We start from the raw sequence: 27,346 nt of genomic DNA on the forward strand, positions 1-27,346 counted from the left end.
CTTTAAAAAATACCTTTGTAAATATAATATAGTCAAAATAATTACTTATAAATTTAACAATATTTATGCGGTAACCTTTTTATACTGTTCTAGATTTCGAGTGAACATATAACATTAACATTAATATTTAACCAAAATTATTGTTCCTTATTCTTTTAAAGTTTAAGACACTTTTAAACTAGTCATTATGCTTCAACCTAGGAAAATCACTGCTGTAATTGAGGAGGTCTACACTAAATATGTGCAATGTCAAATACAGTTGTAAAGTAGTAACTAGTAGTAACTTTACAGTGGTACATGACCTTCTAACTGATCTATTTCAGTAACTTTCTACTGGAAAATGGTGAGTAGCCAAAAGTAGTAATGATAGTCAAACATGTAGCAGTGAATATACTTGCAAGAAATCTGCATGTGTTGTTTATCTTTGTGAATAGGACCATAGGTGTTCAGTTTTGTAGCAGGTCTACATTTGGATTGCAGACAAGAGCAAGGATGCCTGCATTGTAGGGAGGATTGTTTTTGTGTAGGAAGGTGTACCTTCCTGCACAAAAATAACCCCTTTAGGCATTTAACTCATTCCACATAGAAAAGGAAGTAACAAGGAGAAATGAAGATATTTCTCCTTGTTACTCCTCACCTGGGAAGTGCATTCCCAGGTGTACCACTTTGTGTAAATCTAGGAATGCATTAACATCCATGGGTGTTGTGTGGGAATACCTACACAACACCCAAAACACTCTTGGGCAGAGTATCGCAACACAGTGATTTGTGTTGTGTTGCGTTACTCTGGGTCTACAAATGCACTCAAGGCCATGGAAGGTGGCTTTGAGTGGCTTGGAAAATCGCAGTTTCGGCTTGCATCGCACATGCACCATGCTACGTGGTGCCAGACCAACGCATCCCATCTTATACATATGTCCCTGAATATGGAGGGATGGTTACGAGAATAGAGGTGGCTGGTAAAGGGCTGTCTCCATTGAGTTCCATGATCTTTTTAAGGAACTCTGCAAGGACTTTATCCCCTATTTAATCTCCAGAGCCTCCAAATTTTCTTTCTCTGTTGACAAGAAATAACGGGGATCCTAGCAGTATGGTATTGAGCTTTTTAAAATCGATTGTACTCTTCTCAGCCAGCCAAGTGCTCTGTGACTAGTTGACCTTTATTTCTCCATTAATGTCAGTCTGCTTGTGTGAAGTAGGGTTTATGAAATATTTTCAGCACCCTCAGTGGTAGATGTAGATGATTGTCCCAGGATTTTGAGATTGATAAGGTTTAGAGTTTATTGTTTTAATGTGAATTATTCTACGGGTAATTAAATGGGTTGTCTGTCAAGGAAGCCTAACATTTGTTTTTAGAGTGACATACAACTTGGCCCCTTTTACTTCTTCTTCTTTCACCATATCACCATTGCCTGTTTAAAATCATCTCGAAAGGTTTCTGCAATGAGAGCATTGGATGTAGATAATAGATCATGTGAAAGAGAAGTGTTTAATATTTAGCAACTGAAAATCTTGAAACATTATATTTTACCCTATTTCCAAAATAAATGATTCCGTGTCATAAAATGTTGAAATCACAATGAAATACTACCTACAAACCTTCAAGAATGTGCTTCATTTCTACATAGCCACTCTATAAACAGCATGTTGTAATTTTCTTTGGTCAGATATGTGTGCTGGATTATGTAAGTGGTAGATATATTTTTTTTTTGTCTCAAGCATCAGTAGATTGATACTGGCAGATATCTTAGATTGTGGAGTTTTTCGGAATAATATGAGTTGAATTTATTGGTTTAAGGTAAGAGAGCATGCCCGTATTTCAGTGTTTCCAAGACTTTGAACTTGCATAATGTTTGTCTCTTTGTCTTGACGAAGTATATGTATTACTGAGGTTTCTTGATTTAATTAAACACATAGAAGCAAACATTATTTTTCTACATACCACTTACCCTTATGGTGAAGGTAATTCTCCCCTTGTAGGTTGATCATTATGAGCAGTGATAATCAGTGATTATCAGTGGCACATTAGAATACATTGTGATTATTATTAACATATGGGCAGGCAGTGGAGCAACTTTCAAAAGGTCTCCACATGTTTCATGCTGAACTATAGACTAAACATACTAAATGAGTAAAGCATTAAAGAAGAGTTTTGCATACAAGAAGGATCCATTGACAGTACCAAACCTCTTCTTGACAGACCTCAGACACCGTTGCACTGTGGAGCAGAGTGTTTCCATTGGCACATGGCAGTCTAAAGTGCATCAGTGCAGAAAGAAACGAAAGCAATGCCATATCTTAGTTGAAATGGTGCTGGTCTGCTCTCTTCCATGCAATGTAGCACAGCAACATTGGTTGCTGTGAGGCATTTCATTAAAAGGTAATAAATATGCACCTGCGTGTCTAGTTTGGATGTCAACAAAGAAAGACAGAAAAAAGGAATTCATGCTCCTTGACATAAGAAATATTCAACTTGACTGCAATGTTTCCTAAGTTCCACTTTCTCTGTTGTGTTATTTGCCGCTGTGAAGGAGAAAAGGTAGAGTTTTGCAAAACATTGTCTTCTATGTCTAACGTACAAATCAGTGTTTCCTGACACCAACATTTAAAAATACCATCTGTACTTGAATAATTATGTCGAAGATGGCTCTAAAACTCAGTTGGAGATTGTGTGTTTCTGTGCAATATGTGAAAAGTATAGCAGGAAAGGAAAGTGAAAAAAGAGGAGAATGAATTAAACCTGAAGAGAGAAACACATGTAAGTAGAAACATAATAATAGTGAATGTGGAGTTTATGCTGTACAGGTCCCTTTTTTATACACTAAAAACTTGGCAAATCAGCATCATACTATTATACACAATATTTTCAGATGTAAGAAATGCTTAAACGTTAGCAGTATTTTTTTCTAGATATGTTTAACAGTATAGCCATTTCCGGACAAAGTTCACCTTGTGACCGGCAGTACGTGCAAACAACAATTGTTCCTTAAGGTATTTTACAAATCCAAACATATTCCAGGAAAAAGACACATACTATGTCTTAATTGTCTTGGCTCAAAGTACGTAAAGTGGCAAATAAAATTTGACATGTAACTGATCAAAATGTGTAGTAATCGTGACCAGAACAATTTACACTCCTGATTAAACATAGCAAAAATTGGCTGGAATAAAAGGAATTTGAGACGTTGCATGAAGGTTGCAAAGTGAACTATCAGCATTTACTAGACTTAATAAAAACGTTTTGGTCCCATAGTGTGACATAGTTTAAAAATACATTTTGACTTAAAAAATTGTTCGGAACTTCATTGTGTTGTACCTCCATATAATGATGCAAGAGTACATGTAAACGAGTCGGCAGTGTTGCTGTTTGTTTTCACATCTGTTTGTAAGTATATTTGGTTCTATATGCATATATTTGTGTGTATCTTGTGTGTGCAGTAAGTATTTGTACAGAATTTACAGTATGTGTTGCAAATGTATCGCTCTATTTACATTCCAAATAGTATCCTTCATGGTTCTCAATGCAGTCCAACTCTTATTAGCACGAAAAAGGATTTGACCCTCCAGTTATTGTGTGCTGCACTGTGAACTCTGATGGCTATTTAGGACTTTGTATTATTTTTCACTCTTTTAGAATCAATCTCAAATTGTTCAAATAATACAATAAATAATCCCTATTTCTAAGTGTACGTTTTTATGAGGGTATATAGGCCTATATATCAATCCATACTTTCCAACAGGACTGAGGTAAGCTATCGTGACTGTGCAATGTAGAAAAGTCTAGAGCTCACTGCTCACAATGGTTTTCAGGAACTTCGCACACTGAGATAATATTCATGGGATTGAAGAATGTTTTGGTAACAGAGGATTGGGAAGAACATCTATGTGCTCGTTGGTGACAAGACAACTCTGCAACAATTACTAGGATTCCTTCTGTCACTGCCCTCTCCCCAAATAGTTTTAATTTCAAATTGCTGGCAAATCCTCTATTTAGATGTGCATTGCAGAAAATGCTCACAGAAAATATGTTGCACCAACTAACATGGGATATATGTTTTGGCAATGAAAATGTGTTCACAAATATTATATTCTCACATAATTATAACAAAAACTTTTGTTTCTACATTAGTAATAATCCCACGACTTGTAAAGGCAATTTAGACCTTCATCATGTCGGTACATTCAGTCATTATAGTACTTTGCAAAAGTGTGAGGCATTCAGTCGTCATGCCATAAGTCTCACAATACCTAAATTCATTGTATAAATGCTGACATGTGATACTTTATATTAAATAATTGTGTTTTATGTATTTTATTCATGTGAGTTTGTATGTATGGAATGTGTGTTATGTGTATGTCATTGTAAAATGCGGTCTGCATTTCAATTTTAATATGGAATAGATACAGTATACCTAAAGACATTTACTTTCATTGCTCAGTTTAAGACATCCTGCTTTAACTTTGCATAGCACTTCAAGCTTCCACCACTTACATGTTCGATTCCTTTAGGGTTTGTCTTTATATGTAGATATACATGTGTATTATGAGACAACGTCCTGCAGGTAACAAATGGTACCAATTCCTATCCTCTAATCTTGTTGCTGGTGAATGTCTTCGTGTCTAAGAATTTTGTAGATGACCCAGTAGAAAATATTGAAAATTAAGAAGGCCAGTGGAAAGCCAGCACGAGAAATTGTGTCAATCTTCTTGGCTCGGTCGATAAATATCTTCCTCATCTCGTCGTGTGTTTTTGGTATGACTTGAGCAGGGTGACTGGATCCCCTTTGGGTCACTCCATCTTTTGCCTGCAAACAAGGCCCCATTCCATAGGCAGTGAAACTGAACCGACTTTCTCTCACTTCATCATCCTGTTAAAGAGACAATTAAGAAAACGTTTGAGTTGTGTGAAGCACGAAACAAATGAAAACGACAGTGGCATGCATTGCGTGATCATTTAAGGAACACTCAGAGGTAGCTTAATTTGGTCTATTAGTTATTTTCTTATAAGTATTTTGTTTTATTATAACACATATATAATAAATAATTTATTGTCTGGTCAAAAATTACAATAGATCCAAATTTGTGATTTTTCCTTTGAATGTGGTATACATGCAATAATTCCTGTTTCCACATCACCTTTTACTGGTGAGAGTAATCTAAAAGATCCCTTGCAATGCGGTTATGATTTTATGAGTTCAAAGAAGAGTCTCAACATTATTGAATTCTAGGCAATTCTTTTCATGTGATCCATTAATGGTTGGCATATCTCAATAGGCAATTTCACTATGACATGCCACGTTTAGTGACCTGATATAAACATCGAACATTGCAAAAGTTGGCATGCTCGTATGTTCCGGAGTGACCTATGGTCAACAGATCTTCACATTGTTCTTGGCAAAACTTGAATACAAAATGGAGGTAACACAGGTAATGTTCCTTTTATGAATAAGGTATGAAGTGGCTGTCCTTTTTCACAGTGAAAGAAGCATCAACAGTAGAATGTACTGGCCCAGTATGAACCCTTCATGTTGTAGCCCAGTAATTATAAGGCAGACTACAGATATTTATATACTAATTTGGTACAGCTGGTGATTTACTGTAGAGACAAAACATACTTCTGTGACAATGCTGCAGTTGCCTTACTGTATCTTCCGGAAACACCTTTAATATTGTGAGAAACTTCTTACCACCAACAGCTGCCTGAAGACAAGGGGTGTGCTAAATCTGTTAAATTTGCCTTTGTGTAATTATGTGACGTATGTCACAATTAGGTGAAATTAAGTGCAAATCCATTGTTCTGGCTATATTGAACTGTAAAATGAGTCCACGCTAAAACATAGTGCAGAAAAGCAAAGGAACCAGGACAACAGCAGCTCTTGTTCTGTTGTTTTTGTGCATTTGTGATCATTATTTATCACCAATGATGTATTTGTGTGAACGTTTTATCAAGTGATGTGCAATCACGTAAATCAGCATAATTTGGGAAAGTTCTCATTACAATTGTAATGCAAAATTCCTGAAACTATGCCCGTCATTTATAAACTTCGTCCCTGGTGCAATGAATGCAAAGGACAACAAAAGTAAACTGCAGCTTAGTTCCTGGAGTTGCAAGGCTGAAAATCCTTAGCTCAATCCTTTACACAGTTCATTTTGCCTTTAGGGATTTATGGTGTGAAAACTGAGCCTCACTACGATCCCCGTAGGTTATGGTGCCTCTTTTGGTGGTGCTCTTGATGACATTCAGATGATCACTAATTGTGGTGGTGTCGGTGCTCTGATTTTATCAGTCCAATGGGATTTATCACCATCCACCACTTCATCTCTTTGACTCACAAAATCACGCACTAGCATTCACTACTGATTCACTGCTACAGTCTTACACTGTGCCCTTTCACCACTTTTTTGCACATTTTTGATGGGCTTCTGACCAGGCTCATTTACTCTCATAGCCTTCATTTCCTCTTGTGTGCTAAGCCTACACAGTTCCTACTCTGACCCAACTTTACACAAGGGAAGTTTGAGAGTGGATAATGTAACATTATTTCAAAAATAATACTGGTAAAATGACAAGATGTTGTTCATATCAAAGAGTAAGCAAGTCCAAGGGCCTATTATATTGTCCATATGCACAACTGACAAAATAGCCATTCAAAAAGATAGGTATCATGATTGTATCCTAAAAATGGGTTTAATTGGTTACTATGAATTCATAAATCGTACAGGGAACCATGTTTCACAATTCACTTTTTTACAAAGGGGAATACACATAAACATGGGCCTTTTCAGACCTGAATGGTGCTCAGAGCATGTAAGCGCCTAATTACATGGTGACTGCGCTGAATAACTAACACACAGTCTTAATCTGAGGTTCCATAATATAGGTTCATCTGATTAATTTGCACAATATGATTCTTAATTATGGCATTTGCAATTGCATACTGAAAATATGATAAGGAACGTTAATGAACATCCATGAAGTAAATTGAGGGGAGAGTAAATGTTCCCTGATGTCTCATTCCATGTTCCTTTTGGCCATCTCTTCCTTAGCGGTGGCAGTACTGTGGCCAAGTAAATACAGAAAATTCTAATTTTATTAACAATGTCACTTGCAGTGTCATGTGTAGAGATCAAAAGCAAGAAACGGGGATGGGTTAAAGTTCTGTGCGTACTTCAAATTAGTAATTTCCATACTTTATATTAAAGGAATATTTTAATTAATCCAAAATGTTCTGAAAAGATTTTTTGGTCTACAAACGAAAATAAACTCAGAGAACTCAGAGAACAAGGAATTGAAACGAAAAGAGTTAAAGACAACTGATCAAAATACTTGTAATGTATATTGAAGTCAGGGGAGACAATGTCCCAGTTATTGCCACCACACATGCGTTTGCTGAAAATGTGCCCCCAAAGTCAGATTACATTTTCAGTACTCACTATACAAATCTACCTTTTAAAGCGTTGGCATTTTTTTACCACCATATCAGAGAAATTCAAATAGCTTTCCATGCAGGATTGCCATGGTTAAGTGTTATGGGTAAGCTTGGTTTGATATACATTGGGGGCCGGATTTATAAGCAGTTCACACACCCCAGTGCAGCAAGACTAATTGCTCTGCTGACCTGTGTGAAAAGAAGAGAGCTGAACTGTGCCATATTTACAAATATGTGATGCAGTTTAACTCTCTCCCTGCACTGGTGCACTTAAGGATACCTGACAGTAACATAGGCACTGTTGTGGCAGGACACAAACACAAAGTGCCTTCGTTTTTGTGTAGGAAGGAATACCTTACTGCTCAAAAAAACATTCTTAGAAGCGTATTCCTCTTTGTATGTGTGCTGCAGAATACATAAGGTAAATATAGGTTTGCGTCATGATGCATGGGTGAATACACTGGAACACACATTCTGTATCCAAGTAACGTCTCCCTCATGCAAAGCAATGTAATTGTGTTACTTTTTTCATTTCCAAAGTTACACAAAGCAACACAATTCACTCTTTATATGGCTTTGAGAATTCTAAAATAGATTTTTCATTGGGGCTGCACCAAGAAAGTAATGTAGCCTGATGCAAAATCCTAGTAAATCTTAGTAAATCTAGCTGTTAGTGTTCTGTGAAATGTGTGCTTACTGATTTTGAATTTGAAACTAATCTCTTCTCATATTTGTGATGCAGATGCTCAAATAGTGTTTGTGCTGATGGTGTGTTAAAGTTGTTCAAGTATGGTGAATAATTTTGTTTGAAGACTATTTTGCTCTTTTGCATGTTCTTTGCAGCTTGTGCGCTAAACATGAATTGTATAATAAGGTTCTAAAGGGGAACTGCATGTACTTTTAACAACATTATTCTCCATTTGGGTGAGTGAAAGACAAAATCAGGGGATAAATACACCCAGAGAATTATGATAACGATATGGTACTCGTGTTTCCGTTGATGGTTTTACAGGCCATTTTCCACCTGGTACTCTGAGCTATATTCCAAGTAGGTTATATCTTCCCTCTAATGTATTAGCAGGGGCAGCTCCTCCGTTAGGGCAGAGGAACGTTGCCCCCCCACCAGCAGCAGAAGCTGCAAAACTATGTTTATTTTCCTCTCATTGTGAAAGGGGCGGGGCATCTGGGATGAGGAACAATGAGGGGGAGTACACAGTTGCCGGGCTGAAGAGAGCCTGCACAGGCTCCCAGTCTGCCTGGGAGCACCCTGGCTGGGCACTCCCAGCCAATCCTGATGCTGCTTTGAGCAGCATCAGGAATGGCTGCAGGGCAGGCAGGGAGACTGCGCTTGACTGCAGCTAGCAGAGGAGAGGAGCAGTGCAGGGTGCAGCGATGAAAAGATAAGTGTTCATTTTTTCATTTTTTATTTTTTTAAATTTTAGACCCTGCTCCCATCCCCACCTTTCCTGCACACCGCACCCGCCGTGCTCCTTATGAGCGAAGTGAGCCGCGACTGTGTATTAGGTCGGATATTGTGTTTTTTTTTCTGCCATGTTTATGGAAAAACAGTCACCATGGGGAGTCAGCAGTCAGTTGACTATTTGGCACTTTGGAGCTGTGTGACAAAAGTAATACGTTCTCTTCAATATGTTGAGTTGGTTGTTCTATCCTTCATAGAACTTACAAACTATACAAACAGTGAAAACAACTCGAATCTGCTCCATGTTTGAGTAACATACATATTTAGGGCCTGATTTATTAAAAGTTAGCACCGCCTTTTCGTCATTTTTTGACTCAAAAGGGGAGCAAACTTCCAAAACGTATTTTGTAAGTTTGCGTCACTTTTGTGTCAAAAATGACATAAAGGCGGTGCTAACTTTTCATGAATTAGGCCCTTATTGCTTACTAACACAGCATATCAAAATCCAGAGAAAGAGCAAAGTGTTTTGCTCATGATTAGACTTTGAGAATCGAGTCATTAAGTGGACCAATGATAATATTGGATTTGTAAAGAGGACAGAAAGAAAATTTGGAAAGCAGATCTCACATTTTCAAGAAGTGTAAAACAAAGATGATGCACGTTAAATGCACGAGAAAGTTGCTCATTAAAAAAGTATGTATGAAAATAATTTAAAAAGAAACCCCTTTAACCTCTGATTGGCGTTATTAGCTAAATCAAATGTGTGCTATATAAATGTTCTTACTATCCTATTGTTTCTGTTTCTTCCTGCCACAGTAAGGCCCCTGCAAGGTGTAGACAAATCTCACATCAAAAGGCAATGTCCTCACAGAGTACCTGTTGTAAATATGAATAATACACTTTCATGTAACTGTACATCCATAGTAAGTGACAGCCATCTGAGTATACATTCTGAACATTGGTATTATGTCAATGGCAATAATTTAGAAGAATTTGCCACTCAGTCCTGTTTCCCTTGCCGTCCTTGTTCTTTTGAATTTGCTGTCTGCAGGAAAGTACACTCTTTTTGGCATGTTACCCCCAGTTTCTGCCTGATGTCAGTGTGTTTGACTGTGCCACTGGGATCCTGCTAACCAGGACCCCAGTGTTTATGTTCTTCCTCCTCTAAATGTTTTCACTGCATACTGGTAACCCAGTATTTCATCCCAAATTGGCAAACTGGTCACCCCTCATAAGTCCCTAGTATATGGTACCTAGGTACCCAGGGCATTGGGGTTCCAAGGGATCCCTATGGACTGCAGCATTTCTTTTGCTACCCATAGGGAGCCCATGTAAAGGCTTCTAGAGGACTGCCATTGTAGTCTGTGTGAAATGGTGCATTTACACTGCACCAGGTCACTTATAAGTCACTCATATACCATACCTTTCAACACTGAAGGCTGGGTGCAAAGTACTTGTGTGTGAGGGTACCCCTGCACTAGCAGAGGTGCCCCACGTCATCCAGGACCATTTTCCCAGACTACGTGAGTGCGGGGACGCCATTTTATGTGTGCATTGTACATAGGTCACTACCTATGTACAGCTTCATAATGGTAACTCCGAAAATGGCCATGTTCGGTATCAAACATGTTGGAATCATACCCAAAGGCTTTTGCAAGCATTGGTTGTATGATTCCATGCACTCTGGGAGCTCCCTAGAGGACCCCAGTACTGCCATTACAGCCTTCTCTGGTTTTCTAGGCAGCCCCAGCTGCTGCCACCTCACAGACAGGTTTCTGTCCTCCTATTGCTCAAGCAGCTTAAGCCCAGGAAGGCAGACCAAAGCATTTCCTTTGGGAAAGGGGTGTTACACCTTCTCCCTTTGGAAATAGGTGTTACAGGCATGGGAGGGGTAACCTCCCAGAACCTCTGGAAATGCTTTGAAGGGCACAGATGGTGCCCTCGTTGCATAATCCAGTCTACAGCAGTCCAGGGACCCCCCATTTCCTGCTCTAAAATGAAACTGGACAAAGGAAAGGGTAGTGACCACTCCCCTGTCCATCATCACCCCAGGTGTGGTGCCCAGAGTGCCTCCACAGTGTCCTTGAGTTTTGCCATCTTGGATTCCAAGGTGGAAGGGCACTCTGGGAGCATCTGAGTGGCCAGTGCCAACAGATGATGTCAGAGCCCACCCTGATATGTGCTTACCTGTGTAGCTGACCAAACCCCCTTTCAGGGCTATTTAGGGTCTCTCTCTTGGGTGGTTCTTCAGATTCAGATTGAAAGACTCCAACAGGAATCCTCTGCAACCTTTACTTCATCTCCTACCAAAGAAACTGCATCTGGACCCTCCAGGAACTCTACAAACTGCAACAAAGAAGCAAAGACGACTTCTGCAACATTGTATCTTCAGCTTCTGCCCGCAACTGCAACTGTTTCCAGGTTGTGCCTCCTCGGAGGACTGCCTGTCTTCAGCCTGCACTAGAAGAACGAAGGAATCTCCCTTGAAGAGAAGCAGTCACTTCCCTGCTTGAGCAGGCACCCCTCTGCAGCGATGACTAGTGGCTTGGATCATCTCTCCAGAAGAAGTGTGTGGATCCAGCAACACGGGTGGTAGACTGACGTGGTCCTGACAGTCCTGAAGTCCAGCTGTCCAACTTTGGTGGAGGTAAGAGCATGCCTCCCCATGCAAGACAGTACCCCTGTGCATTGCGTGTTTTCCAGTTGCCAAGGCTTGTTGGCATCCTTCCCAAAGCTCTTTATGCACCGTGCAGCTCCAGCCCTCAGCACTCTATCCTGTGACGCAACGCTTCCTGAGTGGTTTTCCCACGAAGTAGGATCCCTTTATGTAGTGCTGCATGGGCCTCCTTTTTCACCATCTTTGTCCCCGTGCTGTGGGACTCCTGTGCATGCTGCCTGGTCTTCTGAGGGATCTCTGAGTTGCTGAGAGCCCTCCCTGTCTCTCCCTCCTGGGTACAGGCCACCAGGTCCCTCCTGGTCTCGGGCAGCACTATTTTCCACTAACCGCGAGCTTTGTGTGTGCCAAAGCTTGTTGGTGAAATCCAGCGATACAAACCAGACTGCAATCATTCATCCAGCGTGGGACATCATCTGCACCAACAGGAACCAACATCCATCTTCTTGGGTGCAGTACTGACTGTTTTTCTTCACTTGTGGTTCTCCTTTTGCACCTTCATGTGGGTTAGCAAGGGCTCCTGTTCTCCCTGGACTCTTCAGCGCTTCTTGGACTTGGTCCCCTTCTTCCACAGGTCTCCAGGTCCCGGACTCCATTGTTGGTGTCTTGCAGTCTCTTCTGGGTCTTGCAAAATATCCTATCACATGTTCTTGTGTGTTCTAGGAAAGTTACTGTGATTGATTCCTGCTTTCCTGGGATCTGGGGTGGGTTCTATTACTTACCTTTGGTGTTTTCTTACACTCCCAGTGCCCCTCTACACACTACACTTGCCTAGGTGGGATACCAACTTTTGCATTCCACTATTTTAGTATATTGTTTGTGTTCCCCCAGGTCCATTTCTAACGATTGTAATTTTCACTATTTGCACTGTTTTCTATTTTTACAGCTATTACTTCATTCTATTGTATATTCTGTGTATATTACTGACATCCTAAGGGAATATAGTCTCTAAGGTATTTTTGGCATTTGTGTCACCAAAATAAAGCACCTTTATTTTTGTAACACTGAGTATTTTCTTTCATGTGTTTGAGTACTGTGTGACTACAGTGGTATTGCATGAGCTTTGCATGTCTCCTAGTTAGGCCTTGGCTGCTCATCCACACCCCCTAGAAAGCCTGGCTTCTAGACACTGACTACAATTTCACTAATAAGGGACACTGGACCTGGTATAAGGTGTAAGTACCTTAGGTACCCACTACAAACCAGGCCAGCCTCCTAAACTGTCGCTATTAAAAACTTTGTTGTGTATACTTCACAGAAAATAATCGAGTGTGTGTGATTTTTTCAGAGTTATTTGTACAACCACCCTGTCTTCTATTTGTAACAATTCAGGTAAAATAAGATCCTAATCATTGCTCAGTGGTTAACTCAACTGACATAGGTATCTTCGACCTGTACATGAAGAATAAAGCCAGCAAGAGAAACGTAACTTGTCATCCTTCTGATGCTGATAAACTGTATTTTAGGAGCTTCTACCTCTCTTCCGCGCATAGGATGGAGGTGGTGGATTATTGGACATTAGCAGAGTTATAGAACACGGGTAGGGGTGGAGACGATTTATTTGAGGAGGTGTCAGATAATCTGATTACTACTTTTAAAATAAGTGAATTGTGATTTTATCTAATAGTAAATAGCAATCGAAAATGATAGAAAAAGCTTTAATGAAACATGGTATCTAATCACTTTCAGTGGGCTGGAAAATGGTTGTTGCGCAACGAAGGCTCCAGCTCCACCTATTAGTGAACACAATTCACTTTGCACACAAGCTTGATCATCTTAAGAATTTATATTGTTTTATCCATCATGCAATAGCACATTGCTTTAAATCTATAGTGCATTGCTGTAGTTTTTGCACTTTTCCAATTTGAATAAATTTACTGTATGTTCCAGTTCAGGTCCATCCAATGGAATGGCAAAATAAACTTCTTATACCCTTTCATTTAATTAGGATCGTGTCATTCTGTACGTCATGCAGCCTAGCTCTGTCGCTTTGATTGTTTCTGAATCGTGCGTGTCGTTTTAATGGGAATTTAAACATAGCTGAGACTGAGATAAACTCAGCTGCGTTAAACTGGGTAATAGCAATACTTGTTATTTGCAGGGTTTAGAAAAGGCAAAGGCGAGGGATTAAAAAGTATCTAAAGTACAGCATCTGTACCGCGAAGCAAAAAGAGGTATAGTGCGAACAGATTATTTGACAATGTCTACACGATTTTCGTATCACTATTACATATTCGTAGGTATATTTCCTTCACCTAGAAGGTTCTTAATGTATAACCTGCAATCACACGTAGTGAAACACGCCAGCCTTTCGCTTTAATTCTATTTATATAACTGCTGTTTTATGGCTGTGTGCCTGGACATTTTAGAAAATATTTCGCATATCATTGTTCACTTTTATCCAGTGTTACTCACGTGAGATTAAATGTATCACAATGCTCATGCTAGGAAGGTGGTGCCCTTTAGTGGCCAAACAGAGTAATTACAATAGTGCACACTTTCGATAGCAGCGATAGACCTGAATAACTGGACAGAATGGCCCCAGTCAGGCAATCGTATGTTAAGTGCTCACATTACAATATATCTCAGACTTCTATATTTCTCACATATACTGAAAAAATCAACAGGTGGTTGATGTTTGCAGATGGAGTGTGATTGGCCATTCCCTCAGTGCACTTGCCTAGGTTCACTGGTTAAAGATTAACAATGTACTATTAGGCCTCGTGCAACTGAAAAGTCTGTAAACATGCAGAAGGACTGGGCTGAGTCAGCCATTAACTCCCTTGACCCACATTTGTTCAGAAAAAAATAACATTTTAGATTAGGCCATGGAAGTGTATTAGGTTTGTCAGTCGGTAATCATGTTAACTGTCCATGCCAAGCAGTTGTTTTCAAGAGCAGTACGATGCTGCAAGAGCAGATTTCTCTGTGTTGCACTACCATAAGTGTCGAATTTCAGTGATGTTGCACTTTTGAGCCAGAATGCGGAGACTACTCTGCAGTTAAAGATACTGACGGTAATTATAATTGGAGAATTCCGGTGTTGTTTGTAATTGGAAATGGTAAGTTTAAACTGACTGTGCCATCTAACTATAACATCATGTAGTCTTTTGTTATATATGGGTGAATAAGGTGGTGCTCCAAAGAGAATGAATTGGGAGCAGTTTTATATGAAAAACCACAACATAGTAGCCTTGTGGGTAATCGAAGCATTTGCAATATCTCGACACACGCATCTACACATTTTCAAATTCATTCATAAATGAACCATGGCATATGTGTTGCCGTAAGGATGATTGCACCACTGCTCGATTAAAAAATGGTCTTAGACGAAGGGTCGTCTTCCCATGTATATATGTCTTCAGAAAGGGCAATAATCTAACAGGGAAATTTCACAATAACCTAACAGTATGCCAGCAAATGTAGAACCATAAGGGGTGTTAAAATTAGGAAATATCTAAAAAAATTGATTTTTTTTATAAATTCGGCCATGGAAGTTTTTGGGTTGTCATGCTAGGGGAAATTAGAAAGTCCACAGAATACAGCCTTTCCTCTTTCAAGCAATTGTCAAGCGTTTATTTGTTGTGGAGTGACTGTCATAATCAATAGAGAAAATTTGCAGGAGAGATAGAATGAAACTCGTCAAATTTGAAAATCACCATTGTAACCAATTGCAACAATAATAAAGTAACTTAGATAAACACTCATGCAGAGCAGGAAAAACCTCAGTGCACATAGTTGGTATAGAAACAGCAAAACAAAACACAAACGGGGAAGGTCCATTTCTGACAGAAAAATGTTCTTGAAACTATATATGAAGGTACCTTTCTTGTTTTAATATCACAATCGTGGAACAATCGTTAATCTATTTATTGTGAATGTTATTGCGATGTCATGACTGTAATCCCCCTCCTAGCCATACCTACAAATTTACAACAGTTTAAAAAAAACACATTACACACTAATTTTTATGCCATCGAACGTGCAATGTGAATTTCAAAACTCCAAGTACTAATGATTATGGGACTCCAAATGTGCTTTAATGGCTACTTTTGGAAACCTACCATACATTTCTTCAGCATTAAACATTACTCTAACTCAGTGCTTAATTTGTAAATAAAAATGTGCCTGCGCCCAAAGCCCTCCTCTTAAACACTCGGCTGCTGCAATTAAATGTGCGCACACGGAATACTGAAGCAGCATAATCCTGAAGCCATATGGGCCTCCTCAATCCAGTTAAAGCCACTCCCTGCCCCTTCAGCTCACTCTTGCAGCTTTCTCCTTTCTCCCATTGTGATGCTTTTTCGTGTTTCTCTTCCTCCGTCTTTCTGTTTGTGTTTTTGCTCGCAATAAATGCTTGAGGCAAAAAATATAAGTGCCGGCCCTCAAAAATAAGTGCCGGTGTTGCGCAACGGAAACAACAAGCACAAAGTAAGCATTGCTCTAACTTCACAATAAGAACTGTACTCGTTCTTGTGAACATGGTCCATAATACATTCTAAAAAATCGGGAAAGTAACACTGCCACTGTGTGTAAAAACTGTACTAGCTCTCGCACTACTTTCTTCAAATTAAATGAAATTGGTCACAGTGTTTGTTAGAAATGGGGTCTTTGGTTGACAGTCTGGTTACCCCCTGTTCAAGCAAGGACCCTCACTCTAGTTAGGATAAAAGAGAATCACCCTCAGCTAACCCCTGCTTACCCCCTTGGTAGCTTGGCAGAGCAGTAGGCTTAACCTCAGAGTGCTAGGTGTAAAGTATTTGTACCAACACACACAGTAACTTAATGAAAACACTACAAAATGACACCACACCAGTTTAGAAAAATAGGAAATATTTATCTAGACAAAACAAGACCAAAACGACAAAAATCCAACATACACAAGTCAAGTTATGATTTTTTAAAGGTTTAAAATAAAAAGAGTCTTTAGGTAGTTGTAACACCACACTAGCGCTGCTAGCGTGAAAATGTACCTGGTTTGCGTCAAAAATAACCCCGCACGGGCGGTGTGCGTCGAAAGTAACCCTGCACGGCTGTGTGCGTCGAAAACAACTCGGCACGGCGGTGCGTGTTGAAAAAGCCAGCCACACGACGATCCGAAAGTCCCGCGGCGCAGGGTGCGATCTCTCAGCCTCCGTCAGCGATGCTGCGCGTCGTTTCTCCTGCTCCGGGCGTCGGTTTTTCGGTCGCGTTTCCTGCGGCGTCGTTTCTCAGCTGCGGAACCGGCGTTGCGTCGTTTTCTCAGCCGCGATCGGATTCGCGTCGATCTTTTCTCCGCACGGCGCTCGGTGCGTGTATTTTTGTCCTTAGGCTGCCAGCCTCTCCTTTCAGGGTCCCAGGAACTGGAAGGGCACCACAGAGCAGAGTAGGGGTCTCTCCAGAGACTCCAGGTGCTGGCAGGAAGAAGTCTTTGCTATCCCTGAGACTTCAACAACAGGAGGCAAGCTCTACATCAAGCCCTTGGAGATTTCTTCTTCAAGATGGAAGGCACACAAAGTCCAGTCTTTGCCCTCTTACTCTGGCAGAAGCAGCACTGCAGGAAAGCTCCACAAAGCACAGTCACAGGCAGGGCAGCACTTGTTCCTCAGCTATCAGCTCTTCTCCAGGCAGAGGTTCCTCTTGGTTCCAGAAGTGTTTCTAAAGTTTGTAAGTTTGGGTGCCCTTCTTATACCCATTTTAGTCTTTGAAGTCACCTTTCTTCAAAGGGGACTCACACCTTCTTGTGAAATCCTGCCTTGCCCAGGCAAGGCCTCAGACACACACCAGGGGCTGGAGACAGCATTGTCAGAGGCAGGCACAGTCCTTTCAGATGAGAGTGACCACTCCACCCCTCCCTCCTAGCAGAGATGGCTAATCAGGAAATGCAGATCACACCCCAGCTCCCTTTGTGTCACTGTCTGGTGTGAGGTGAAAAACAACCCAACTGTCAAACTGACCCAGACAGGGAATCCACAAGCCAGGCAGAGTCACAGAATGGTTTAAGCAAGAAAATGCTCACTTTCTAAAAGTGGCATTCCCAAACGCACAATCCCAAAATCAACTTTACTAAAAGATGGATTTTTAAATTGTGAGTTCAGGGATCCCAAACTCCACATGTCCATCTACTCTCTAGGGGAATCTACACTTTAATCATATTTAAAGGTAGCCCCCATATTATCCTATGAGAGAGAGACAGACCTTGCAACAGTGAAAACGAAATTGGCAGTATTTCACTGTCAGGACATATAAACCACATTACTATATGTCCTACCTTATCCATACACTGCACCCTGCCCTTGGGGCTACCTAGGGCCTACCTTAGGGGTGCCTTACATGTAAGAAAAGGGAAGGTTTAGGCCTGGCAAGTGGGTACACTTGCCAAGTCGAATTTACAGTGTAAGAATACACACACAGACACTGCAGTGGCAGGTCTGAGACATGATTACAGAGCTACTTATGTGGGTGGCACAACCAGTGCTGCAGGCCCACTAGTAGCATTTGATTTACAGGCCCTGGCACCTCTAGTGCACCTTACTAGGGACTTACTAGTAAATCAAAATATGCCAATCATGGATAAACCACTTACATACAATTTAAACAGGAGAGCATATGCACTTTAGCACTGGTAAAGTGCTCAGAGTTGAAAAGCCAACAGCAACATGTCAGAAAAAAATAGGAGGCAGGAGGCGAAAAAGACTGGGGATGACCCTGCCTAAGCAAAAGTCCAACACGACCCCCTACCAGCCTAAAGCCAGGGGAGAACAATCAATACCTTGATGTACTTCCCTGATTGGGGCGATAGAACAGGGACCCAGGCCCACAACAGCAGGGGCATGTTCCAGTTCTACGCCTTCCTGACTCCAGTTGGATCCCTCTGTCCATACTCTCAGGGCCCACTAAGCTAACCCATGGGGAACCCTTCTCCACATCTACAGACACCATCTGTGCAACACCTAACTTTACTTTGCTCACAGATGTATTGCAATGGGCAGATAGTACCACCAGGGCCAACACAGTGGTGTTGCCCACTCCACCCCCGGGGTGTGACTCTCGTCCTCCCCCCCCCAGGGGCAACTCTGTCCACCAGGACAGCAAGCCACAGTGGCCCCAGACAACTGTCAGGGATGAGAGCCCGACCTCAGGCCTCTCTAACCACTGTGACTGTGGAGAGTGGGGGGTGGTAGCCCCAGGTGCCTGGCACCCTTTGACCACTCTCTCTTCCACCAGGTCAGGGATGACAACCTGACCCTGGTCCTCCCCTCTGGGGCTCTGTAACCTCCCGGCAAACGCGGCACCCCCAGAGTCAAAAACTGTCAGGGTGCTTGTAGAAGCAGTCCTGCACAATTCTTCCACCAGTGCAGGGATGTTAACCTGCAACTGATCCTCCAACCTGGGGTCTGTACCTTCAGGTTGGACCAGGGCCAGGGGTGAGGCTTCCCTCCCCCTGCCCTCTCCTCTGGGGTCCTGGACCACCCAACTAGGAGTGGCCCCCCCAGAAGACAACATGGTAGGGGCACTGTTAGCAGTAGCCCCTTCCTCCAGGTCAGGGGGGACACCCTTAACCTGGCCTCTCAATCCAGGGTCTGTACCCACAGACTGGATCACTGCCTGGCAAACCAGGACTTCCTGGGGGGCATACCTACCCCCTACCAGGTCAGAGTTTACCCTCTTAACCTGGTCATCCAACCCAGGGTCACCACCCTGCAGTTGAACCACTGCCTGGCACACCAGGACTTCCCTGGGAGCACACTTACCCCCCATCAGGTCAGAGTTTACCCCCTGAACCTGATCATTCAACCCAGAGTCACCACCCTGCGGTTGAACCATTGCCTGGCACACCAGGACTTCCAGGGGGGCACACTTACCCCCCTCCAGGGACACACTGTCCCGAAGGGCCACACAAGAGTCTGGCTGGCGTAGGTCTCCTGACCTCTGCCCATCTGACAGAGTCTGGATTCCCCCCAACCCAGAAATGGTCTTACCAAGGTCATTCATGGGGGGCTCTGCTCTCAGAGCTGACCCCTGACCCTCCAGGTTCTCCACTGGGGTCCGCAGCCCCCTCTCAACCCTCTGTCTGGACTTCTGCACCCCCTCACTAGGAGTGGTACTGCCAGACACCAGAACTGGTGGGACGCTGGCTACAGCCGCCCCCCCAAGTTCTCCTGACACTGTGGGGTCTCCCTCAACAGATGGCCCTATGGTACAGGCTAGGCTCCCCTCCTGGTGTTCCCGCAGGGAACCCTCCAGGACCTGGGACCGGATCTCGGGCACCTTGGGCCTCAACCCATCCCATTCCCTCTCCTCTGAGACTGGACATGGGGTCCCTCACCCATCCCACTACACTGGGACCTACCTGGGACACTACAATCCTTCCCTACCTCACCTGGTTGGGAACTACCTAGACCACTCCTCTCAGGAGCACCCCCAAATGCCTCTTCAGACTCTCTGGTACTCACCCAGAAGTCTGCCTCCATTGTAAGCTCCCTGGGGTCAGAGAACTCACACTCCACCTGGTGTTGGCATAGCTCTGGAAAATAAGGACTAGACATATGCTCTCCAGCAATTACATCACTCAGCCCCTCACATGAATTAACCAAAGTACCCTTCACCCAACCATCCAGTGACTCTGCCTCGAAAAAGCACCCCACATCACCCTCCTGAGACTGGTGAGACAGTACCTGACTGTCCCTGACACTCAACCCACACTCTTCTGGGATGTTTTCACACTCCATAACCAGGACTTCTACCTGGGGGGAACCCCTCTCCCTGTCACTCTCACCTAGAGTCAGTAGAGTGTCCCTCCCACCAGTAGGAATATGACTCCCCATGCCAGTTCCCCAATCCACCTCAGGGACCCTGTGCATCACTGGAGCTACCTCATACCCCTGAACCTCCTGGCGTGTGTTAACTCCCTCCTTCAAGTAGGGCACCACCTCTCTGGGCATGTGCACTTCTGCAGCATCACTGGATATACAATTGTTGCTGCCACCATTCCAGCTGGACTCAGCCCTCATGACTTCCAGCTCTTTCAATTTAAGCTCGTAAGCATAAATCATTTTTTTAATCTCTAAGTTCCTCCTCCTTTCTTCCAACTCCCAGTCGAGCTTTTTCAGCTCCCATTGGTACTCCCTCTCTGCCTGTCTGTCCTGTAACTCTTCAGGAGTCAGACCCTTGGGTGACACCCTGCCACCCCTCCTGGGGACCCTCCCCCCAGGCGTAACAGGTTCCTCCACTACACCACTGTGTATCCTCTGCACTTCCCCCCCCATATTCTCCTCGTCTGTGTGCCTTCCAGCCTTCTTGATTGCCACCCAGGCCCTCTGTGCCTGTTGCAGCTCCCCCTCCCTGGTGGAGCTCTCAGTGGGACAGTCAAGATCTTTAAGGAACTGTTTCAATTGAGCAACTGAGTACTCCTTCAGTTTCTCAATTTCAAACACAGCTCCAGCTGTTGCATCTCCAGATTGAGACATGATGGTCACAAGTGCAAAGTTCCAAAAGGCAGAAAAAAATAATTTCCCAATGAAGTAAAAAGAATCAGTCAAGGGATCAGCAAAATCATGGAAGTAGAATAAAAAGAGTCCTTAAGAGAAAAATCAAAAGATCACCAAACAAGTAGTATGTGGTCACGTAGTGGTCTGAGATCAAAACAGTAGTGTACACTCAATTACTGTATGTCAAGTACAAATACAAGTCCAATCCCGACCGCTGGTCACCAATGTTAGAAATGGGGTCTTTGGTTGACAGTCTGGTTACCCCCTGTTCAAGCAAGGACCCTCACTCTAGTTAGGATAAAAGAGAATCACCCTCAGCTAACCCCTGCTTACCCCCTTGGTAGCTTGGCAGAGCAGTAGGCTTAACCTCAGAGTGCTAGGTGTAAAGTATTTGTACCAACACACACAGTAACTTAATGAAAACACTACAAAATGACACCACACCAGTTTAGAAAAATAGGAAATATTTATCTAGACAAAACAAGACCAAAACGACAAAAATCCAACATACACAAGTCAAGTTATGATTTTTTAAAGGTTTAAAATAAAAAGAGTCTTTAGGTAGTTGTAACACCACACTAGCGCTGCTAGCGTGAAAATGTACCTGGTTTGCGTCAAAAATAACCCCGCACGGGCGGTGTGCGTCGAAAGTAACCCTGCACGGCTGTGTGCGTCGAAAACAACTCGGCACGGCGGTGCGTGTTGAAAAAGCCAGCCACACGACGATCCGAAAGTCCCGCGGCGCAGGGTGCGATCTCTCAGCCTCCGTCAGCGATGCTGCGCGTCGTTTCTCCTGCTCCGGGCGTCGGTTTTTCGGTCGCGTTTCCTGCGGCGTCGTTTCTCAGCTGCGGAACCGGCGTCGCGTCGTTTTCTCAGCCGCGATCGGATTCGCGTCGATCTTTTCTCCGCACGGCGCTCGGTGCGTGTATTTTTGTCCTTAGGCTGCCAGCCTCTCCTTTCAGGGTCCCAGGAACTGGAAGGGCACCACAGAGCAGAGTAGGGGTCTCTCCAGAGACTCCAGGTGCTGGCAGGAAGAAGTCTTTGCTATCCCTGAGACTTCAACAACAGGAGGCAAGCTCTACATCAAGCCCTTGGAGATTTCTTCTTCAAGATGGAAGGCACACAAAGTCCAGTCTTTGCCCTCTTACTCTGGCAGAAGCAGCACTGCAGGAAAGCTCCACAAAGCACAGTCACAGGCAGGGCAGCACTTGTTCCTCAGCTATCAGCTCTTCTCCAGGCAGAGGTCCCTCTTGGTTCCAGAAGTGTTTCTAAAGTTTGTAAGTTTGGGTGCCCTTCTTATACCCATTTTAGTCTTTGAAGTCACCTTTCTTCAAAGGGGACTCACACCTTCTTGTGAAATCCTGCCTTGCCCAGGCAAGGCCTCAGACACACACCAGGGGGCTGGAGACAGCATTGTCAGAGGCAGGCACAGTCCTTTCAGATGAGAGTGACCACTCCACCCCTCCCTCCTAGCAGAGATGGCTAATCAGGAAATGCAGATCACACCCCAGCTCCCTTTGTGTCACTGTCTGGTGTGAGGTGAAAAACAACCCAACTGTCAAACTGACCCAGACAGGGAATCCACAAACCAGGCAGAGTCACAGAATGGTTTAAGCAAGAAAATGCTCACTTTCTAAAAGTGGCATTCCCAAACGCACAATCCCAAAATCAACTTTACTAAAAGATGTATTTTTAAATTGTGAGTTCAGGGATCCCAAACTCCACATGTCCATCTACTCTCTAGGGGAATCTACACTTTAATCATATTTAAAGGTAGCCCCCATATTATCCTATGAGAGAGAGACAGACCTTGCAACAGTGAAAACGAAATTGGCAGTATTTCACTGTCAGGACATATAAACCACATTACTATATGTCCTACCTTATCCATACACTGCACCCTGCCCTTGGGGCTACCTAGGGCCTACCTTAGGGGTGCCTTACATGTAAGAAAAGGGAAGGTTTAGGCCTGGCAAGTGGGTACACTTGCCAAGTCGAATTTACAGTGTAAGAATACACACACAGACACTGCAGTGGCAGGTCTGAGACATGATTACAGAGCTACTTATGTGGGTGGCACAACCAGTGCTGCAGGCCCACTAGTAGCATTTGATTTACAGGCCCTGGCACCTCTAGTGCACCTTACTAGGGACTTACTAGTAAATCAAAATATGCCAATCATGGATAAACCACTTACATACAATTTAAACAGGAGAGCATATGCACTTTAGCACTGGTAAAGTGCTCAGAGTTGAAAAGCCAACAGCAACATGTCAGAAAAAAATAGGAGGCAGGAGGCGAAAAAGACTGGGGATGACCCTGCCTAAGCAAAAGTTCAACAGTGTTTATCAACTATAATTGATTCTTAGTTTAATAGTTGGCATATGATCACAAACTGGAAAGCATTATGCTGTAAGTGAATACAGCGGTTATGAATTAGCATGTCATTTCCTAAATTCAAATGTACTGTAATGTCTTAATAGATATATGGTAGTGGAAAATAGAATTTAAACTAAACCACTGAAACGATCTTCCTGCACTCTGTTTTTTTCATGGGAATTAATCTTTGAACTATCTCGCAGTAATTAAAAGTCTAGGAAGAATTACACTTCCATATATGTTGCAAAAAATGAACACCAGTTGCAAATTTATCAAGATAGGTACCTTTAGATAACGCGACGTCACATAACAGGAATTAATCAAAACAAACACATTTCACAAAAGAAGACACAAGGACAATGCCTTAGTAAAAATGTGTTGGTGTCACATCTTGACAAATGGGACATTTGCAACATAGTTTACCCTTGAATTTGAACTGTAGATTTGAGCCAAAGTCCCATATATGGGTTCTGTACTTCTCAAGCCCTTGCTTCGTCGCAATGATTCAACTGTTTCCTTTTCATCAAGCACTCGCCTCAACATTCTTTCAGTGGCAAAAGAAAATAGAAAAAGTAAATAAGTGAGACCCTACACAAACTAAATGTGCTGCTCATTTTAGTACTCATATGCTTCTGAGTTTCTTAAATACAAGGAAGGCCCGACACATTTGTTCGGTTATTTCTGTTTGGATTGGATGCACACCTACTGCTAACCTACATAACTCAACTAAAAATATTTAAACCGAAAAGTACAAATCTTTATGAAAATCGATAATTTTTGTGGCCATATTTGCATGAAAAATGTAATGCAGGTTTGGTCCTCCCCTTTTAGATTCTCGTTAAGGACTTGAAAAACGTGGTTGTTTCTTGAACCAAATATACTTTTGTTATCGGGAGGTGTGAGAGTTGTGAATCTAAATGACAGTTTAAAGAAACAATACATTTAAGGCATCCAAAAATGTCCTTCATAAATCCAGCCGTGAGATATAACACACAGAGTATCGATAGAGAACAGGTGTTCTCTGCCTCTTGCAAGAGTTCCGTGGGATCAGAACACGTTTTTATTTTAAAAAAAAGTGTGCGTTGGTGACTGTGGTGGGTTGGCCACGTATGAGTGGTTAGGTGCAGGGGCTTTCCGCAGATCTGAATCAGAATTTAATTTATTGTGCAATGGATTAAAATGATTACAATGGCATGGTGCCACCACTAAAATACAGATAAAAGCAACAAACTCCTTAAAAAATGACAATGAACCATTATCATTCGTTTACAGTAACTGAAGATTTACTGGCACTGGGGAACGGTAAAATGTAAACATACTATCCATGATGAATCTTTGGGTAAGACCCCAGGGGAAACTATGGATAAGCTATCAGCGATGTAAAAGGGGGAAATGGCTTTTTCCGGGTGGGCAGCAGCCTGGTTCTCTGCTTAAAATGCAGGCTTTAAAGTGCTTCTGAAGAACGTGATATGCAGAGCACGTGGAAGTTATCAAATGGATACTCCTTTGAACTGGGGAAAAGTTAAGAGGCTGGCAACTGCTGGGTCGATTGGCTACTGCAGTGCATGGATGCATTTGTTAAAGTGCTTCAGGTAAAAGTCCTCCTTGGAGTGCGACTTAAAGGGCCTTGTGCAGGCTTGTACAGTGCTGTGGATGCCACACCAGGAGCCCTCTTGCCAGGTTAAATGCATAACTGGGATGCTAATACAGATGTTTAGATACTTCTCGGGGGCAGAATGCTGATGTCGTACCAAGGCCAGCTAGGGATGGCTTTATTAACTGAAGCTAAAAAGCTTAATGCTAAAAAGCGCAGCCAACTAATACTCTACTATGGTAAATGTGTTAAAGTGCATCATGTTGGAGTGTTCCTTGAAGCGATAGTCAAAATGCTCTAAGCTACTTTATCAGATTCAGTAGTTGCCCACCTAGAAACCATAGCTCAAATAGAGAGTCAGATTGCTAGGTTAGTATAGTGTGCTGTAGGTAGATGCCCATGCACTGCTTTTCCCTAAATCACGGAAAAGCAGATTACACTAGGCGCAAGCAGAGCCTGAGGGCTCCACAGCTACCTGAATGACTGCAAAAGCAACTTTTAGACATTTCAGAAAATTGGCTGACAGCTGGGTGCATTCCCCCTTTAAACAGCATTGCATAGCTTTGTTAAAGGTCAGGATATTTAAGGACCTCACCATGGGTTATACCAAGTATTTTCTATGTGGCAGTAATGGTTTGCAAATGCAGATTATGTGAACCAGTGAGTCAGCACGGACAGACAACCTGCACTGACTATCCTTATCGCCCCCCCCCTCCTTCTGCCATACCAGTAAATTGTGATGGGGATCAGCCCAAATCTTAGTCTCATCAACTCGTTCTTTTGTCCCTTAGCCAGACGATGGGACAAATAGATTGGAAATGTTCTGGGGTCATAAAGGTTGATAGTCTTGCTGACATAGAATTTCTCCTTCAAAGTCTTCCTGTCCAAGTTGGTTGAAATTACTTTTGCTTGCTTTAATAATAATTACAAAATATACTTCAAAAAGAGGTTAGAAGCCAACATTTCCTGTACTTCTAAGGTGGTAGACTAGCTGCTCAGAAGTTTTTGCCAGATGAAGTGTTCCCAGTTGGATATGGGTCATAGAATATTTTTTGATGTGCCAGCCTGTGCTTGTTTCACCTTTAGACAATAGGACAGGAATTCAGCATTGAAGGCCAGCTGCTGGCGAGTCAAGTTCAATTCTAGTCGGAATTGAGCATGTGTTATACAATCATGTAATGAAAATATGTTTCTTTAGCAGATGATTTGAGTTCTGTCTAAGCAGTTTGCCATATTGCCTCTGAATGTCAGTGCTCTACAGCCTATAGATGGCATCAGCTTGCTGCCATCCACCTTTAGTAAAGCTCTTACATCGGGGAGCAGCAGATATGTTTACAGTTTGCAAAAGGCCCAGGTCAGGGTAGTGGTCGAGGCTTGCTGGGCACATATGTGTGTGTGTGGGCATACATGTGAGTGTCTGGATTCAACTTCAGCTGGCCATCCATACTTCTATATATTTATAGGAGGCCGTATTCTCAATTGGGCTCCCTTGGATGAACAAGATCCTTTTTTTATTAACTTATGGCCAATGATCATGACCTTTGTCTTGACAAAATTGATCAATTGTTTGACTTACAATAATTGGCCAAGGAGCCCTGGAATCTTTGCAATCTGATTTGTGTCTGGTCAATTAGCGCTGTGCCATCTGCGTATTGCAGCATTTGGATTTTGTAGCCCGTTATCTTATGGGGCAAGGTACTTGCTTCTTCCAGATGCTCCATTAGGTTGGCTGAATACAGATTATTAAATAAGGGTGTAAGAATGCATCTTATTTTAATCCTTTGTTGGTCTGAATTTTAGAGATTGTGTCCCAGCTGGAGCTGATCTTTAATTTCACCCAGGTCTCAGTATATAGAATTATGATGGCATTTAACAGGGATGATGAAATACTCCATTTATTTAGTTTAGCCTAAACCTTTCCTCTTAATACGCTATCACATATGGTGGAAAATTTGATGAATCCTACATATAACAATCTAACTTTCTTCACCATAGTTTTTTCTACTAAATGGGTAAGGAAAAACAGATTTTCCTTGATATTCAATCCTCTATGAAATCTTGTTTGAAAGGGAGGATTAGCTGTTTTTCCCCTGCCTATGTTTTCTAACTCGTGATTTAAGATGCTTGCATAGCATTTATCCTCAGTGTCAAGGAAGGCGGAGGGTTGGCTGTCCACAGGGTTTGGGCACAAAGCCATTTACAGAGGGATTGACATAATTATGTATAGTAATACAATCTTACTTTACATCAAATAGACCCTAGAAATTAACTGAAAAGAACAAAGGTTAAAGTGACATTATAGTTAGGTGTAGTAATAATATCTTAACATACACTAAAAAAGAAACCTTCGAAACTATCTGAAAAAAACAAATTTAAAGT

At 42.4% G+C, this 27,346-nt stretch overlaps 1 protein-coding gene across 1 annotated transcript in view; it reads right to left on the reverse strand.

Annotated features, from left to right (window-relative positions):
• Nucleotides 1–1,711: 1,711 nt before the first annotated feature.
• GLRA3 (glycine receptor alpha 3) overlaps nt 1,712–27,346 on the reverse strand; it is a 596,907-nt gene continuing 571,272 nt past the window's right edge. Inside the window, exon 9 of the mRNA XM_069244590.1 lies at nt 1,712–4,868. Coding sequence (XP_069100691.1) covers nt 4,590–4,868 — 279 coding nt within the window. The 3' untranslated portion in view covers nt 1,712–4,589. The remainder of the gene's footprint in view (nt 4,869–27,346) is intronic.

The sequence above is a fragment of the Pleurodeles waltl genome, chromosome 1_2 (genome assembly GCF_031143425.1).
Source record: "Pleurodeles waltl isolate 20211129_DDA chromosome 1_2, aPleWal1.hap1.20221129, whole genome shotgun sequence".
Classification (NCBI taxonomy): Eukaryota; Metazoa; Chordata; class Amphibia; order Caudata; family Salamandridae; genus Pleurodeles; species Pleurodeles waltl.